An 18,684-nucleotide genomic window follows, 5' to 3' on the forward strand; every position below is an offset into this window, starting at 1 on the left:
GGGGTGTGCTCGAAACTAACTAGTTCATACGTGTCGTCCAACCCCTGCTGTCTGAAGGCAAACGTGTTTTCAACAAAGGCAGGGTGAAAAGCCAGCCGTCATAGAGAGGGGCGACACGCGATAACTGTTCATATATGGGGGATAATGCTGCACACTTTCAGACAGTCTTTCCTTGAAGGCGTAGTGTTGCACGCGTTAGTACATTTTGAAAAGCGATGGAAATCATTATGTGAAGAATGAAAACAGAGAGCTCAAAAGAGAAGCTCAAACCCTGCTTACGTTCTCACCTCCGCACACCTGGCCTGTCGCTGCGTGACGTGAGATACTTGCTGGATTGTGGATTTTGTTACAGAAGCTGTCAGATGCAGTAGACATCTTTCATCATTAAAAAACTGGCTCAATTTATAAGGGTTGAAGCAATGCTGCTTATGTCAGTACCATTTACATTACTGGTTATCCCATTATGTTCTTTGCTGCAGATATGTATGTATGTATGTATGTATGTATGTATGTATGTTCAATATATAATATATGAATGAGTTTAAGTAATTTTTTTGTTCGTATGTTTTTTTGTTTTCTTTTTCTTTTTTTTCTATTATTATTTTTTATAAGTGTAGTGTTTTTAAGTGGGTGAGCTGTGTGTGGGTGTATGTTATGTATATATGTATGTATGTCTAGATGTATGGCTTGGCATGTATCTGCATCCCTTAGAGTGACTTACTGTGACTTTTTATTTATTTATTTATTTATTTTTATGTGTGCCTTTTGTGGGTCTGTCATATTATTGTTAGGCCACACCTTACTGGCCAGTCCTTATACAATTAGTGTTTTGCTTTATTACTTATAGTCACTGCTATATTGCAGATTGTATGTCTAAATTTCTTCAGTTCTAAATATAATAAAAATTTGATAAAAAAAAAAAAAAGAGAAATTGTCAGATGCAGCCCTCCCGATTCTGATGTGGGGGCAGGAGGTTTCAGACGCTGTTCAACCATCCGACAACCACTTCGTTTGAAGCATACTGATGCCTTAACCCATGTGGACAGGTTCAGGTTGGGCCGAGCCATCACATCTCCAAATTCTCCCTGATTTGATCAGGTCAGGTTTTGTTTATTCATGAAGAGCAGTTAATTTAGTTGTGACCTCACCATGTTATGACTGGATAAATACAGACTGACTTTAACTTTTATTATATTATCTTCAAGGTGCTCTAGATTTTCCCTTGGTGCCACATACTAAAAATGTTAGCAGCACTTGTACAACAAGATCTAGGGGTTTGCAGAGTCAGGTACTGATGTATTGATCACCCAATGATCAATAAATCTTAACTTAAAAATTACAGCTGTCTAACTATGAAGAAGGTAATGAAGTGCATAGTGTGGTGCATACATGAGTTTAGAATAATGTGGTAAACAAAGGTCTATGTACTTTAAATACATTTCATATTGTAACTGCTGTGTTGCTAAGAGATCTAGATACAGTTGTCAAAAAGCTGACAAATAACATCTACATTAAGCTTCCATATAGTTTTATTTTTCATCTGAACTGTATTTTCTGTAACCGGGGAGAAATAATTATGTCTTCAGTCGTGAGGGAAGCGCAGCATATAATTCAGCTGCAATTTCATTTTCTAATTCTTTCTGGAGAACGATCTCAGCCGCTGTGGCGGCGGGCCACAGAGTCGCCATCCAGCCAGGCTTGCATCAACAGTCTGTGAGGAGTCACCCTCAGGTCTGTATCTCAGCTCCTGCATAAAGAGCTAACCCGGACTGCAGTTAGTGCGGCAATTACACACTAGATTTCCTCTCTGGCCTCATTTTTAGCCATACTGCCAGACAAGCTTTCCAAGCAACCGCCAACCAAGCTGGTGAGCTGGATGAAGCAAAGAAACAAACGGCAAGAGACTGAAAACAGTCTGAGTTGGTTTAAATAGAGATTGTTTTAAAATTTGACAGGGGGTGTTTTTATGTTGATTGGAGGTCTGTGGAGAATTAAAACAGCCCTACTGACACTCTGCCATAAAGTTGTCATAATCAGCGGCTGTGGCTTAGTGGTAGAGCGGGTCATCCGCCACTTGGAAGATCAGCGTTTCGATCCCGGCTTCCCCCAGCCCGCATGTCGAAGTGTCCTTGAGCAAGATATTAAGATATTGAACCCCAAATTGCTCTAGAAGACTGTGCCATCGGTGTGTGTGTGTGTGTGTGTGTGAGTGAGTGTGTGTAATTAGTTAGTTTCTTTGGACTGATGGAGCAGTTAGCATCATCAGTGTGTGAATGTGATATGTAATGCGAAGCGCTTTGACTGGTTGGAAGACCAGAAAGGCGCTATACAAGTACAGTCCATTTACCTAAAAAGTAGACTCAAAACAGATTCATGTAAAAATGAAGATATCATATTATTAATTGTGTTACTTTGGATAAACCCCATATTAGCTTGACACACTATGACAACTTGACAACTATCTCCAATCAAAATATTATTTTGAAATATTGATAGTTTTTCTTTCATTCTTATTCTCCAAGAGGTCATGCTGTTTTACTTTATTACAGGGACTGCAGTGAGATTTTACTATCCATTTTCATACTGGTTATATTCATGTGTTAATACAGTATATTGTTGTAACGTTATTATTAAGTTCACCGCTATAAAGCACTATGTGGTAGTTTGCAATGACAGTACAATATCAACAAAGTCCAGAACAGAAGCTGTTTTTAATGTGTGTGGTGATGAACCCACAGAGAGATATCACTCAACGCTGCAGTTTCCCTCAGCTCAACAGAGCATTAAAAGTGTCTTTCAGCTCAATGTTTTAGTTTTACGGACAGCAACTTTACTGTTTTGGTTCACTCTCACTGCTCTCAGAGTCATTTCCAGCTGCAGCAGGTAGCAAAAAGCTCTAAAAACCCACTGTACACTACCTGCCCAGCACCAAACAGCAGACAGACACAGTTAGCGACTAGCTGATTAACACTGTGGAGCATTTAGCAGCTAAAGAGCCTGGTATTTTTCTAAGGGAGTAGGTAGAGACTGAATCAGAGCTTAAAGAAGAGTGAGTATTGGACTTGGATTCGTCAACCGGACACAAACGCGAGGCCAAACAAATGCTTATGTTGCTCCGTGTCTGCTGGATGTGTAAATATGCAACTGTTGCTAACAAGTTCAAGAAGAGAATATGTCAGTGTTGTGTTTGCAGCATCTGTAGTTGTTGATAAATTATGTGCATCATTTACCAGAGAAGTATACAAAATGTAAAACTTGTAATTAAACAACATGACACATGCTGTGTGACAAAAACATTTAACTTTAACTGATAACTAGTGGTTCTGGTCATACGTGTGCCATGAATGATTTGCATCATTTGGGTGATCAAAGTCAAACCGGTGGCCAGTAGTCAATTCTGCAAACCTGATCGGGAGGTTGATAATCAAATTGTCAGAATATATACTATCTCAGCCTACTGTCACCTTGTTAAATTTGGCCAAATCTAGATCTTGTCAAGCTTTAAAAGGTGGGGTATGTGATTCTAATCCAATACACATCTTTTTGTCAAATTCAGCGAATATCTCCTCACGGCCCGCTAGCTGTCCGTTCAGTGTGTGCGCTGAAAAACACAGCCCTGGCTCTGTAAATGGGAAACAAACAAAGTGTCTCGGCCCGAGCCACACAACACTATTCCAGCCATGATTTGTGTGTCAGATAACGTTAAATGACTTGCCCACGGACATTCAGCTTACTTTCTAGTTTGCCAAGATATGCTGCTGTTGTGATGTTAGCTACAGCAGCAGGAGAGTTGTGAGTATCGCTGTCTGGAGCTGCTGTGCTGGCTCTGGGAAACGTCTCGTCCTCTCTGGCTGTTAGCTTAGCAGCAACTGTAGCGACAGTTTGCTAACCCATAACCTCGCTAACGTTAGTCACATTACTTGCTGTGTGGTTGTTCGCTCTATATCATGGTATTTGTCATGGTGTTGGATTTCTCCAGAATCGCATACCCCACCTTTAACCGTTACAGTAAAATTGTATTTGTTTAAAAATTATGTAGGTCTTTTCCTCCAGCAGTGGGCAGTTATGGTGCTACAGCGGAAAAAAATAGCAAGCTGAGAAAAAAAACAAAAAAAACAAACAGAAAATACTGTTGCAGTTACACAAGATACAAACTTTAAGATGTTGTCCTCAAATAAAAAGTTAGAAGAAGTTATTAGTTGAACCTTTGCTGAATGATTCTGTGTTAAAATTATCTCACTTTTTGTTTGATTTTTCTTTTTTTGTGCTTGTTGGCTTTGGATACATGCCAGATTATATCCAAGCGGCATGTTAAAATGCCCAACTTTACAGCAGAAATAAACATGTTTACAGCCTGGTACAAAAAACGGTTTTGGTCTCTATAGCTAATTTCCCCCTTCATGACAACTTTTAAATTATATTAAGGCTTCATGTTACGCTTAAGGACATGGTCGCTTTGAGTGACAGGTGGGTGCCCTATCAGGTGGCTAGCCGCTAGTTGGTTCAGCAACCAGGCTTCATTCGGCCCGCCTCAGCACCACCTCTTTGCCCATTTTTGGATTAGCTGGAGTCAGGCACTGCCAAGATGGCGACAGCCGGAGCCGTCGTCTTTGAGCTTCACTCTTCAGAAACCTACGGGTGACGTCACGGACACTACGTCCATGTTTTATACAGTCTGTGATTACGTACAGCAGATGAGAAAAGGAGTGTCTGACCACAGAAGAGGATGAATTTCATCAACAATACCCAGGAAGATGGACTCTGGTTATTATTGGTCAGTTGGTTTTCAAAGCTTTGATATTTTCAAACAACTGAACAATTCTTTGCTTTTGTGTGATGTCATCACAGTTTCTGTGAACAAACCACAATAATGTTGGAAAGTGACTTAACTGAGACAGCCAAGTATATGTCAAAGTGATAAAGAAGGTTTATGTTTTAGTCAACTTAAAGCACAAACAACAACAAGAGAATAACACTGAAATCCTGACTGTGTTTGCACAGGGAGGCGGCATTGTAATGAGCCCAAATAAATCTAATTAGTTTTAATGTGAATGATCTTTATGGAGGAAGCTTCCGGGCTGATAGTGTAGAAGAAAGTAAATAATGTACTTGAGCAGGATAAGTATTTACTCCAGACTGCAGCCTTGGCAAAACATCTACAACACATAAATAGCCATTCAGCCCTGCGAGGATGAGATATGCAGCATACTCAGAGAATGAACGGAGAAATCGGCCTCCCAACTAAAGTGCTAAACAATACCAATAAAACACACATAACTCCTGCCAATTCATTACCAGAAGGAGGATAATGCAGTCATGTTGTCTCAAGGGGATAAAAAAAATGCCGGCTGCAAAGCACTGAGTCCTGCTCCTTGAAATTAATGGTACTCATGAAGAAATAAAAGAGCCATAAAAATCAGTCTGATTTCGCCCACAACGGGATGACTTCTTGAATTAACTGGGGACGACTTGGACAGGCGTATGCCAGTGATTTCTTTGGAAGTGTTGGATCAAGAAGACATGCGTTATAAAGCCTCAGCAAAATTGGAACACCAATGCCAACAGTGTTAGTCTGTCTCCCTGTCTCATTTGCTCAGAGCCATCAGCTCTAAATGCTGTTTGTCAGCTCCATAAATGCTGAACACAAATTTGTGATGGTATGACGAAATGCAGATATCTGAAGCCTTCACCTGCACTGTGCTTTTCCCATGCTTCTCATGTGACACGTGACTAACCAAGAGATGCAGGGCAGCACCTGGAGGAGCCTGCTGTGCCAAATTTCTATACGGTTGGGATACCCACGCCGTGAGCCCAAGTGCTTCTTCATTAAACAGAAATGTCACAGTTTAGTGTTTGCGTAAAATACATCACGCGCCTGTCACCTGCAAATCTTCATCTGGCCAGTTCACTGTGTCAGCATCTGCTTTTGCATTCCTATCTTGCAATATTTAAATCCGGTCCAAAAAAGTGCAGATAATGTACACGTATTTTGATGTAGATCACTTACATCAACCAGGGGCCAGACGTAAAAACAATACGTACGCACAAAAATCATACACATCATTTTCTACACATAAAGTAGTAGGTATTTATAAAAGGAGAATGTGCGCACCTCACTCATACTTCAGACCAGTGTACACAGCGTTTTCTAGATATAGCTGCAGGTGACATGATAAGGAGGACATGAAATATAAGGTGAGAGATGTAACCTTCTGGTAAAACATTGTTTAGGTTGTTTTCCAATTTCACTGATTGTGTTATTATTTTTGCAGTCTACACAGCGTTCTGTAAAATGTCAATCAAAGGCGCACTGATAAACTTAATTTTAAATGATTTATGGGTGACGTATTTGAAGTCTGTAAGATGAAGGTGAGAACCGAAACACAGCAGTGAAACAAAACTTTAAAGCACAGCAACTCTTTCGGTAAACTTCTGAAAGCTGAACATAGTCAGCAGTCTTGTGCTTTTTCTCTGGTTGCCTGATTACCACACGTTGAGCCAAGTGAAGGCACAACTCTGTTAAGGGAGCGAAGACTGTCCTGGCTTGGCCAATTTCGGGAGTGAGCAGAACCCCCCGCCGTACGGTTGCAGCACAGTCTACAAATAGAGCAACTTCTTCTTTCCTGAATAGTTTGGGGACTGAATGGATCGTTTTCAACATGACTAGTTTGAAATTGTATGTGATATCATATTTAAGTAATGCACCAGTACTTTTTTACAAGAGCAGGATATCCTACTACTCTTTCCACCCCTGGTGTCATCCCTTATGCTGAAGCCATGCAAGTCAAGTGGATGGGAGACTGCTACACTTTCTGTACTGCATTAATGTGCAGTGTAAGCTTTAGTCTACTGATGGAGTAGCCTGTCCTGTGTGTCACTCAGCCTACCTCCATATTTATGCTGAGAACTAGGTAAAGACAATAAAATGTTAAGTTATATTTACTTCTTATTGGACGTCTCATAGTTGTCTTTCAGATGTGTTGTGCAGCCATGTTGTTTTAATCGCTTCCTATGACTTACTTGGCAGTGCATTTTGCATTAGCCAGCAAGTTCATTGAATGTTTGAGCAAAGGGAAAGAGTGGAGAACTTATTCTGCACTACAGTATGGGTAGGCCATGAGTCAAATAAGCTGCCACAGGGTCTTGATCATGCACAGAGCTGTAGGAAAACAAACGTACTCCTAAGCAAACAATATGTATCACCCTGTGGTTAGTTTAACAGCACTGATTTCCACAACAAATTAAAGGTCAGCTCTTGTGATGATGAAGGTATGAGGAACGATAACAAAACATAAAAACTGCAAACTTATTTAGCATTCAGTGCACGTAGCTGCTGAGTCTAGCTACAGTTAGCATCACTGTTCAATTTTGATAGCTATGAGTGCTAATTGTGAGAAGCCATGTTTCTCATCCCATTATCTTATCTCTTACAAAGGCAGAAGCACAGTCATCAGGAAATTACATTGCAGAGAGACTTTCATTAATCAGAATGTATAACCTTATCCATGCCTAAACTATGACAAGCAATCCTCATTGACATTCAACTGTGACCCACCCTTCAATGACACAAAAACATGCAAGTTACTAAATTTCAACATTACACACTGTTGATATGGACGCCCATTCTTAATTCTATTAGAATAAGGCAAATAAATTGCTAAATGTCTGCAAATGAATGACTAATTAAATTTTTTCGGGGCATTTTAGCTTTACAAATGCCACACACTGGATTCAGACAAGAAGGGCAAGAAAGTATAACAGAGAGAGACAGAAACGGCACACAGCATGCAGCGCCGCACACAGAGCCAGAGATGTAGACAACATTAAATCAAATCAGCGGTTGTGATTTGCCTCAAATGAGAGGAAGTCTAAAATCACAGTTTGAAAGCAATAATGTAATGAGGCTGATGGGAGATTTCTTCTCATCAGCTTGCCGCTCATTGTCTTCCATCATCAGCTTCCCTCGTCTCAGTTGTAATTTACTTACAAGATCAGTCTGACCTGAGACAGGGAAAGACATTTCCTCCAAATGTCAATAGGCAACAGATGGTTATGAATACACAAGCACCTTTTGTATTCATTCACCTTTTCTCGTTTGTCTTAGCAACTAATGTTTAAACGACTAGTGAGAGATTATACACCCGGCTCTACTTGTAAGAGAACTGTATATAACTCAAATATTGCTGCAAATGACGTGACATGTTTGAAATATCCAACCAAAACGTTTACTGTTCAGAGCAGAGAAGTGTACGGCTGAAATGATGAGTCAATTAATGGTAAATGGGCTGTACTTGTACAACGCCTTTCTACTCAAAGCGCTTTACATTCACACACATTCATACACTGATGGCAGAGGCTGCCATGCAAGGTGCCAACTGCTCATCAGTCCAAAGAAACTAATCAGTCACACACACACACTCACACACCGAAGGCACAGCCTTCGGCAGCAATTTGGGGTTCAGTGTCTTGCCCAAGGACACCGACATGCGGGCTCCGATTAGAGGACGACCCGTTCTACCTCTAAGCCACAGCCGCCCCAATTGATTAATCGATTGCCAGAAAATGAATCTGCAACAATAATCAAGTAATCCTAAAAGTCATATTTCAAGCAGAAGGTACAAACATTCTTTAGTTGGTTTCTCAAATGTTATGACTTGCTGCTTTTCTCTGTTTTATATTATTTGAAACTGAAAACCGATGTCACCTTGCGCTCTAGGAGATGTGGGGGACATTTTTCATTATTAAGCGATTAATCATGAAAATAATCAGCAGATCAATAATGAAAAATAATCATTAGTTGCATTCTAACAATGTTGTAGTGCGAAGTGACCAATCAATTGACCAATAGTAATATAATTTTAATCTTAATTATTTAACTGTTTGGTATGTCTCCAGTCCACACATGATGGCATTTGTCTTGTTTTTGACAGTTTTAAGAAATGATTAATTGATTAAAAAGTAAAATAATTGATAGATTAATTCTAAATGAAAATAATTAAGTTTATTTGCTCTGCTGTAAATGTACATTTCACATTAGACAAAAAACTCTTAGCACAAGGTCCACTTATTGCAAATTTCTGGGAGCTTTTAGCCACATCTCTTGGCCTTCATCAGCAGATTGAGTTTGCTCAGTTGTCATGAGATTGTTATAAATATGGCTGAAAGCTCCAGACCAAATCATTTCATGTCAAACTACTATTTCTGAAGTCAACAATGAACCTTCAAGCTCAACTACATTTGAAATATTATCTGCAGTTTAAGTATAGTGAAGTAGTGTACATACGAATAACAGAGCCTGACTGACTCGATTTTTGAGGCCAATAGCACTATCGCTGTATGAGAGCTAAAAAATCGTATCCTTGTTTTTGTTTTGTTTTTTTACCATGAATGCAGAAGATAAACATTTTCATAAGGATCCCTTAAGTTTGGCTTTTGACGTTTTACAGAAAACTATATTCCGATACCAATATATATATGAGCTAATACTGGCCAATAATATCAGGCGGCTGATTTACTGGACAGACTATTTACAATATTAGCACATATGGTACCAGTGAAATTAATACGGTATGCATGAATGCTACACAAATCTATGATGAAAACTGTTGTTCTACCTCAATGACGTTTATTCCTTATGACATTATTGACATGCATGTTTCATGTGTGTGTATATGGAGGGTGTCATGACTGAAGCCAAGCTGGCAATAGGTTTGGATGTTGTTTCTGGATTTTGTTGCGAGGCCTCAGCATGACGACGTTTACCAGCCTTTTTCCTCCACTCGCAGACAACAACAACAACAACAACAACAGATCTATGGAAAGTGATTCTCGTGTCACTGAGTATAGTTCAATGCTATGAAAACAGATGAGACCTCCAAATTACACACAGAAGATATTATTTATCAAGCACATGTGAAGGCTTGGACACATGATCAAAGGCAAAACAGATCTGCACTGACTGACCTACTGTTTCCCACGGCACCGTTCTGCTGCCTACCTCGGTGTCAGCACAATCCTTGACAATTCAGTTTGCCACCCAGCATATTTCAACTTTGACCATATTTGCAGCTGACCTTTCAAAGCACTACTGATGAGACTGAAGCTTAATATTATTGCATAGGCATGCGCTGTGAAGAAATCAATATACTCATCTTGTGTGTATTATAAGTTTCATCAGATCACAACACTAAAAACATATTGCATCACAGAGGCAGTAAATGCTGATCCTGTAAAGACATCTTAAGGCACAACTATGGGAAGTGTTTTACAGAAGAGCCATTTCCATTCTGTTCTGTAATGTGGCATCCAAGCAGCAAGGCCAATAAGACGGTTCATTTATCATGCTGGAAGTTTTCATTAGGACCAGCACCTTGTTACGTTCACCTATTTGGCAGATTTATTTACCCTTGACTCATTTGGCTTTTTAAGGGAGCAGGTCCTGCTTCTGTAAACAGTCTGTCCAGACAAAAACAATGTCCATGACACAGGTTTGTTTAATTTTGTCTTTGGTTTTAGGTATATTTTCTCTAGTCTCATTTTCTTTAAGTGGACATGATTCTGTCACATCACCCTCTACAAACCTCTTGAGTTAACAGGTGGTGGTGTGATTCCAGATCAACCGCATGTGTTTATAATCCATGTAATGTGTAATGTAAAATACATCATCATTTATTCAGTACCAGTTTTTTAAGAGTACAATAGCAATTTCGCTTACTTGGGTAGAGCCGTGAGTGCTCTCCATGGGCTGCACTTAGTCATGGACACCCTTGTATTGGACCAAGATTTTGATTGGTTGATTCTGAACTGATAAGACAAGTCATCTGAAAAACTACGCTAACTAAAGACTATACCGAACTATACCGGGTTCTAAACTAACATTTTACTTAATTTGGTCTATAAAATGTCAGAAAATAGTGGAAAATCACAATTTCCTAAAGCCCAGGGTGACATCTTCCAATTGCTTGTTTCGTCCAAAACATGGTCCGAAATCTTTACTATTACATAAATAAAGAAACGCAACAAATCCTTACAATGTAAAAGCTTGATCTAGTGACAATTTTGGATTTTTGTTTTCAATTATCAAAATAGTTGCCAAATAATTTTCTGTTGATCAACTAAACAATTAACAGATAGGGATGCACCGATCTTATACGCTGGACCAGAATCAGCGCAGATACTGACCTTATAAAGCACATCAGGTATCGGCTATGACCAATCCACACTAAATACAGTTTCTTGGTCAGTGTTATTATAAAACTCACTATTTCTGCTGTCAGTGACTGTACATTCATTCCGTCATATCGGGCTGCCAACCTTGTTTGTGGTGCCAGTGTCACCTTATATAAAATTATTCCAATGAGTTCCACTCTGAAGGTATAAAGATTTTTTTAATTTGGCAAAAAACAGAGCACTAGTATCGGATCTGTACTTGTTATCAGCAGATACCCTGAGTCCATGTAGCAGAATCACTATTGGGACAGAGAAAGTTTGATCAGTGCATCCCCTCTAACACACACAACATTTCAGGTCTAGTGTGGTGTGTCTCTTTGTCAGTGACCCACATATCAAAAGAGTTAAAAACTAAACGTGAGGTCAATAAAGAAACGTATTTAGATTCATTTATACAGCTATAACTGCACATTGTATTGCAGGTTTTACTGAAAAAGAATTGAAACAACTGTCCAGTAATGTTTCATTCAAAATGTTCAACCATCATAATCCTCTACACTACCTCTGTGGTTAGTTATGTGGCTGTTTTAAAATGATTTATGCTGAAGAAAATGGTACAAAAGTGTTATTTTCAGCTCAAACATCAAAGCACTGAATGTAAAATGTACTTTAAGTGCCTGAGACTTAGCTATATCAATTTATTTTTTCTCTTTGTACATACTTCCAGGATGATTCATCATATGAACAAAAAATAAGATCCATTAGCGCTAGAAAGGAGCCTCTATTTAACAAAAGAATACCGGTCTCATCCAAGAAAAAGCAAGACAAAAGAAGCAGGGCACCAGAATGGAAAACAGGCAGTAACATGCACAGACCCAAGGCTCCCTCAGCTGTCTCATTTGCAAAAGCCCATGATTAATTGAGATGTATAATAAATGTTGAGAGGATTAATTCAATCACAGAGATGATGATACTGAAGGCCTTGGCATTTGTGGCAGTCAACCCTTTAGCCCAGCAAGACAAAAATATCAATTATCTTGAAGTCACTGATGTGGTTTTAGCCTATAGGGATTTTGTTTTGACATAGACATGATGACGCTAAGAAAACTGAGCCAGTAATACACAGCAGTCTTCCTGCTCAGTTTTGATTCCAGAGGTAGCAGCTGCAATAGTCATAGTGGATGAAAAGCTGTTTGATGTTTCCAACTGAGAAATAGGCTGAAGTCACTTCAGTTTTCCAGCAATCGGACGACAAACAGCAAGATGAACTTGCTGTAATACGAGTTTTTGGTGACAGTGAGGAACGGGGAGCATGGGCTGATAGTAATGATGTTATCAGTCACTGTGATCTCGCACTGATAGATGAAGTGTCTGGTGAACCTTCTGACGGAAGGCAGTGCGTGGTAAACATGAGCGCTGTCAACATTACAGTAGCAAAACGCTGATTTTCTGAACTAACCGCTTAATGTCATTTCTCAGACGTCATCAATCAATATGTGAAGGTCATTGCTGTAATCAGAGTCATCATATTAAACAAGATCAAGGTGTCTTACAGACATACTGACAGACAAGAGGACCACACACATATAGAGGCTGGGGTCAGCACATGTCAAAGGCAGCTTTCTTGAATGATGCAAACATCCATGCCAACAAAAAAAAAAACACTTCACAATGTCTTGTTCCCCTTGCAAACCAAACATCCTGTAAATGAATAACAGAGCACGTCACATTTGACCACACTGCCTCGCAGAAACACACAAGTCATCCAGGTGTGTGTGAGCTACAGTGGAGGCCCCCTGCCTCGCCTGAAATAAAGAGGGCCTCCGCTAGTGTCCGAAGAAATTAGAACTTTTAATATTAGTAAGGCTCCTACTACTAACTAATATTCATTACGATTATTCTGCAGAGTCATTTTTCAATGAAGCAAATAATCGTAAGTCTATAAAATGTCCAAAAATAGTGAAAGGTGATGTCTTAAAATGTCTTGTTTAGATAGTTATGAGGATATTCAGTTAACAACACTAAATGACAAAGAAAAGCAGCAAATCCTCTAAACCGTCATCTAGAGCCTACAATGATAACAATACGTGTCAGGATGTGTCTGCTTCGGCGCAGCAGGTGACTGATTGTGCTCATCACCTCCACTCCGCTGCAGGTAACCTAAAGCCAGTGTTAAACGTACTGCTACAGTTCACTCCCTGAACCTGTCGCATGTTATTCGCACCAAAACCCACACCCCCTCCCTCTCAGGGTCATAATTTGGTCAAATCTGAACACACAGATGTCATACACATAACTACTGGAATCACACCTTACTCTTATTCTTTACAGTACCAGCTCTGATGTCCACTGAGGATCAACTCCATACATCTGCTGAGAAATCAAATCAGAATCAAAAGTAATCCTGTTGATTACATGGTTAAATACAAACAAGTATCAGCTAAGGCAGCATGATGCTCCATGCTGCTGTGTGACCAAAATGTAAAGAAATATGGGCTAAAAAAAGCTCACTCCACTCCAGCCTTATACTTCCAGTTTACATCACCCAAAGCATATATTCATTTCACAAGAAAAGGCCAACCATAGGAGGGAAAATGAGCTTTGTTTATACACATTTTGACAATACTAAAGGCACAGAATGTCCCATCAAAATTGGTTATCTCTTGAACACTGACACTCTCTGTCCATTCATATACAGACATTTACCATGTGTTGAAAACCTTTGGACATGAGGCAAATTGTGGATAATTCATTTTCATAGAAAACATCTCCTTGAACATGTATAGTGCCACTGGCATGCCAACTGATGGCTGAAAATATTAATATGACATGCCTAGCTAGGACATGTAGTGACTATGACAAAAGCTGTGAATAAAAGGAGTGAAATCTGAAGAAAAACAGTCCAAAGGGTTAAACAATCATTCGACAGCAGAGGGACCTGAGATGGACTAAACACATGTCCTGTCCCACCTGTGTGTCCACCATGCCATGTTATTTCAAAGTAATGTGTCCCGTGAAACCTAAATCTGTATCGTTTGTGTTTATTATATTCTCAAGTGAATTGCAGGCATTTTGCAGGGGATTTTTACTGCTTCTTGAGCATTCCAAGCTTTACAACATTACCAGCAATGCCCAGGCTCAGAATTTGGGGCACTATTCGGCTCTACAATGAATCTGGATGTACACTATATTTTAAATGCACCTGGACTGATGGCATTTGGGCACAAATGACAGCAGAATTGTTTACAAAAGTCAATATCACACTGCTGATATATTTCAACCGGCACTCTTTAATGCTTTGTGGCGAGCTCAGGTGGCGACCAGGACTGTTTAAGCTGAATAAGACTTTGTCATTTAATTTACATGACCTTTATTTAACTCTGCTTGAAATCAGATCTCCATGACCACCTTGTTCTAGCGCTAGCAGACTACTGGGAACATGAAAAACTGCTGTCCTGAATGGCAATTTGTAGAATCCTCAAGGCTAATTCATGCTGGTTATCACAGCATACAATATGAGCCACTTGGAGAGCAGCTATTCAATTACTGCTACCAGTGGCTGAAAAACATCCAGGGCTGGTTCAATGGGTGTTACGCTGTCAGCCTGTTAAAAGGCAGCCTGGAGATTGAAAATGTATATTTGCGAAACAATGGTTATTGCTGACTTCAACAAATCTGCAAAAACCTGTATTACACAACCAGAGAAAATGGTGACTCCTCAGCCATGAAATGAGAACTGTGAGACAGAAACCAGAAGTACTACACAGTCAGATGCTCATCCATCCTCAAAGTAACGGGTGTATCCATTACTTAAGTTATTAATATATCTCACAGCACACCATGGCAGAATATTTACAAAGCTGTGGTCCTGTTGAATCTCTGCTGAAAACAATCATGCGGGCAGGATTGTCTGACAAGCGAAGATGAAAGGTAAATGCCATTTAACAGAGCCTTACTCATTTTGAAGGTTGAGTGTCACTCGAGAAAATAACAAAAGCGATGCTCTCGACGCGCGCGCGCACGCGCAAGCTATACACGCTAGCAGCAAATATGAGCCAAACTCTGAAACAGTGATAAAGCCTACTCAGAAATACTGTTATTAGATTTTAGGTTTGGTCACTGCCTAAGAATAGATGTGTTTTAAGTACTCCAACTTAACCTGAGTCGTGCTTTTTCGTTTATATATATTTCGATACAGTGTAAGAGGTAGATATTTCTTACTGTTCCTCCATCATTAACTACAATGATACAAAAAGATCTAACGTCACCGCAGATGAAACAGACAGCGCCTGTTTGGGTTTTTTATTTTTTTTTTTTGGCCACGAAAAGCGAACTGTCAAATGACAATAACAGGGTCAAAACGAGGGGGTGGCACGCACATATTCACCGAGCTTTTACTGAAAAGTGACTACTAGTAAAATGTCAAAGGTTTTCGACCGAGAAAGAGAGGCAAACTCGACACGTTAGCTCACAGTCCACCTTGCACGGACTTGCGCAACAAAGTTTCCCGTTAGGTCAGGAGTGTATTTCACACGGAAACCCAAATGTAGCATATTCCGTAACGAAACAGAACAAGAAAACATATGCTGAGTGGTCCACAGCAACAACGCCAACTTCGAGTTTTCATGGCAGACGAACATATCGCACAGGCGACATGTGTGCACCAATACACCAAAGCTTGTTGCCAGCAGTCGAGAAACTCGACCGCTAACTCCGAAAACAGCGGTAAGGAAAGCTCAGCTCTCACACACAGGAAGCAAAGGAGACCGCCCGTACTCACACTGGAGCAAGCAGAAGTCCGAGCAGTCCCGTAGAAAAAAAAAAAGCCCCCCGGTCCTCGGCGCGCCAGAGACAGCTCCACATCCAGCAGTCGCATTCCCTCTCCGCCTCCGCTCGCCCGTCCAGCTGCTGGAGAAGTTTGCTGACGTCAACCAGCGCTCGGTCGCAACCGGCAGCGCTCTTTGGTCGCAACTTGAATAATACATGGAAAAGGAGGGGAGAGACGCGACCGGAAAGAAGCGGGGAGGCAGGCACCACATTAGAGGCTACCCTTTCACGACAATGGCCATATTCATTCAAAAAAGGGGGGGTGGAAAGTGGTCTTCAGCTGTGAAAAGGGGAATAAAGTCGACTTAATGCCTGGATTTCCATTAACATTTTATAATAAACATCAAGTAGCGTTCAGTGAGCTACGCTCTTTTCTTGTTAAAGCAAGTTTCCTCTTTGCCTGGAAAAGAGGCAAGTGCTTGCTCGGGGTTTCTGCATCAGCATTTGGATATCAAAATGTCAAATCAAATGGTCAAAAGCAAAGACAGTGGCACAAACAGCCTGCAAAGTTATGCAGCTAAACTTAAGCTATTTAAATCCAAGTTTATGGAAGCCTATACGGGATTATATTCAAATGATAACGTAAACTTGAAAATAAATATGTCATTCCACAATAGCATTATGATTTTCAAATGCAGTTGTCGTTTTCAAATTGTTAGAAAATTTAATTTTCATTTTCATGTCGCCCCCAAAAGACCGTGGTGCCATGTAAGTATAGATGCAACAGACTGGGGGCGCTGTTTGGCTTATTGCATCTGAATGTTGTCCACTGAACAGCAGCTGAAGTCTCTGAAAATGAAACGTCAAATGCAGTTTTCATTTTCAAATTGTTAGAAATTTTCATTTTCATTTGGACTTACATATTGCTTGCATAAATGGAAAATCAGGTAACATTGTTGATATTACATTTTCATTTTCAAACTTGAATTAACATTTGAACACTGTCCACTGTACAGCGGGTTACCATTTAATTTAATTTAATGTCAAGCAGCTTTTCCATTTTCATTTTAATACGGTCATAAGGGTATTTTTATTTCATAGGAGTAATTTTCATTTTCACATACAATTATGTGAAAATAAAAATGAAAATTGGATTATTGCATTTTCATTTTTACTCAAATAATAATAAGCAGTTTGCAACATTTCAGATATTTTGGTCCAATGGTTAATTCAACCTTTACTTAAATGTCGAGGAATCATTGAGGGCATGCCCTCATTTTCAGTGGTGCCGGAATAGTAGTAAAGTAATTGGGGACCTGTTCCATGGTGGGGATCCGCTGCATCTAATACAAGCCTCATCGTGATTAGGAAACATTTTTGCTAATTTGGTGTAATACATTTGAAATAAAATGTTGCATTGAATTAAACCATAGCGCACGGATAGAAGAGTGGACTGTAATGGAAATAATACATCTGTTATGGGTCAAGCTCCTGAAGAATGTCTAAGGGAAGTTCAGGGGGAAGACTGGGAAAGTGAAGGAACTGCTTTGTCTAATCTGGAAAAATTGAAACAGGTGTATATTAGGTAAGCCAAATTGATTAGACAGTTCTGAAAAAGATGAAAATATTCCCTACCTGTATTTACCCCCTTTTCAGCCCACACACACAGTGGGATCGCTTAGTGACGGTGCAAATAAGTTGCAACCACATTTTGAGAAAATGGACAATTACAGTTTTTACTAATGCTGGTGTGCTGGTTAATGGCAGCTGAGCCAAGATTAGAGTGCTGTGAAACACATGAGGATTTCTGTTCCAAATGAGTGCATATTATATCATTATATCATATTGTGATACGAGTCCTGTCAATTAGATCAGCTCAACCAATTCTGAAAAACTACCTTGCTAAAATGTAATATCAAAAGACATACGAATGTTTTCCAGTATTTTCAATTGTTGTCATATAAGGACAGACTAGTCTAAAAGAATGTGTGTGTCCAGGCAGTCCAGGTTGAGGCTGGGAGTGAGGAGCATGTAGTCAACCATGGCCTTAACAACTACATGACATCGGTGAGATACAGCGCCGCTAGTGTCTCACGCTGGAAGGCTATGAGACACATCTAACGGAAGCCAGAATGCCTTTATTGTATAATTTGTTCATCCTTTTTGATTTAGAGTCTTTGTATACAATTTGAAAGTTTATGATTAGTGATCCTCGCCAAGGTATCAAAAAAAGACACCACGGCAGACAGCAGTCTGTGTCAGTACACACTGCTTTTAGCTGCTCTAAAGTCCCGATGGCCTGGCATGGCCTTTTAATTACATTTCTAGAAAGTTACACGGCCACACACCCAATGACCGTGACTGGTGAGGCTATCAATGTCTTTTTTGTCTTTTGTTCAGTGTTCTTCATACACACCTAAACAGCAATTCATCCTCTCAGTTTTTGGGGACTGTGGACCAAAATGGAGGAAGATTAACATTTTACATTAAGCCGGCTTAATGGAGACGTACTCTCAACTCTCAACACATGGCATATACATGACATAAGAAAAAGAAAGAAAAACAGTAATATTTATTTTTTAGTAACAAAGCTTACTTAATTTCTCTCATATTATAATGCTTTAAATTATCTATATATACTAGGCTATTTATTACTCATTTAATGCCAGAATAATAGGCAGAAAACTTGATAATGATAATAATCAAAGGATTCAAAAGAGAATCATCCTCAAAACAAATAGGTAAGTC

General features: G+C 39.7%; 1 protein-coding gene across 9 annotated transcripts in view; it reads right to left on the bottom strand.

Moving 5' to 3' along the window:
* Positions 1 to 16,230, bottom strand: part of gulp1a (GULP PTB domain containing engulfment adaptor 1a) — a 74,130-nt gene extending 57,900 nt beyond the window's left edge. For 2 of the 9 annotated variants that reach the window (XM_044215964.1, XM_044215961.1), the window contains exon 1: positions 15,950 to 16,183. In XM_044215964.1, coding sequence (XP_044071899.1) covers positions 15,950 to 16,154 — 205 coding nt within the window. In that variant the 5' untranslated portion in view covers positions 16,155 to 16,183. Of the gene's footprint in view, positions 1 to 15,949 lie in introns of all 9 variants that reach the window. The other 7 variants (XM_044215965.1, XM_044215966.1, XM_044215959.1 and 4 more) reach the window with 6 other exon arrangements.
* Between the last annotated feature and the right edge of the window lie 2,454 nt (positions 16,231 to 18,684).

Source organism: Siniperca chuatsi, linkage group LG12, assembly GCF_020085105.1.
Source record: "Siniperca chuatsi isolate FFG_IHB_CAS linkage group LG12, ASM2008510v1, whole genome shotgun sequence".
Taxonomy (NCBI): domain Eukaryota; kingdom Metazoa; phylum Chordata; class Actinopteri; order Centrarchiformes; family Sinipercidae; genus Siniperca; species Siniperca chuatsi.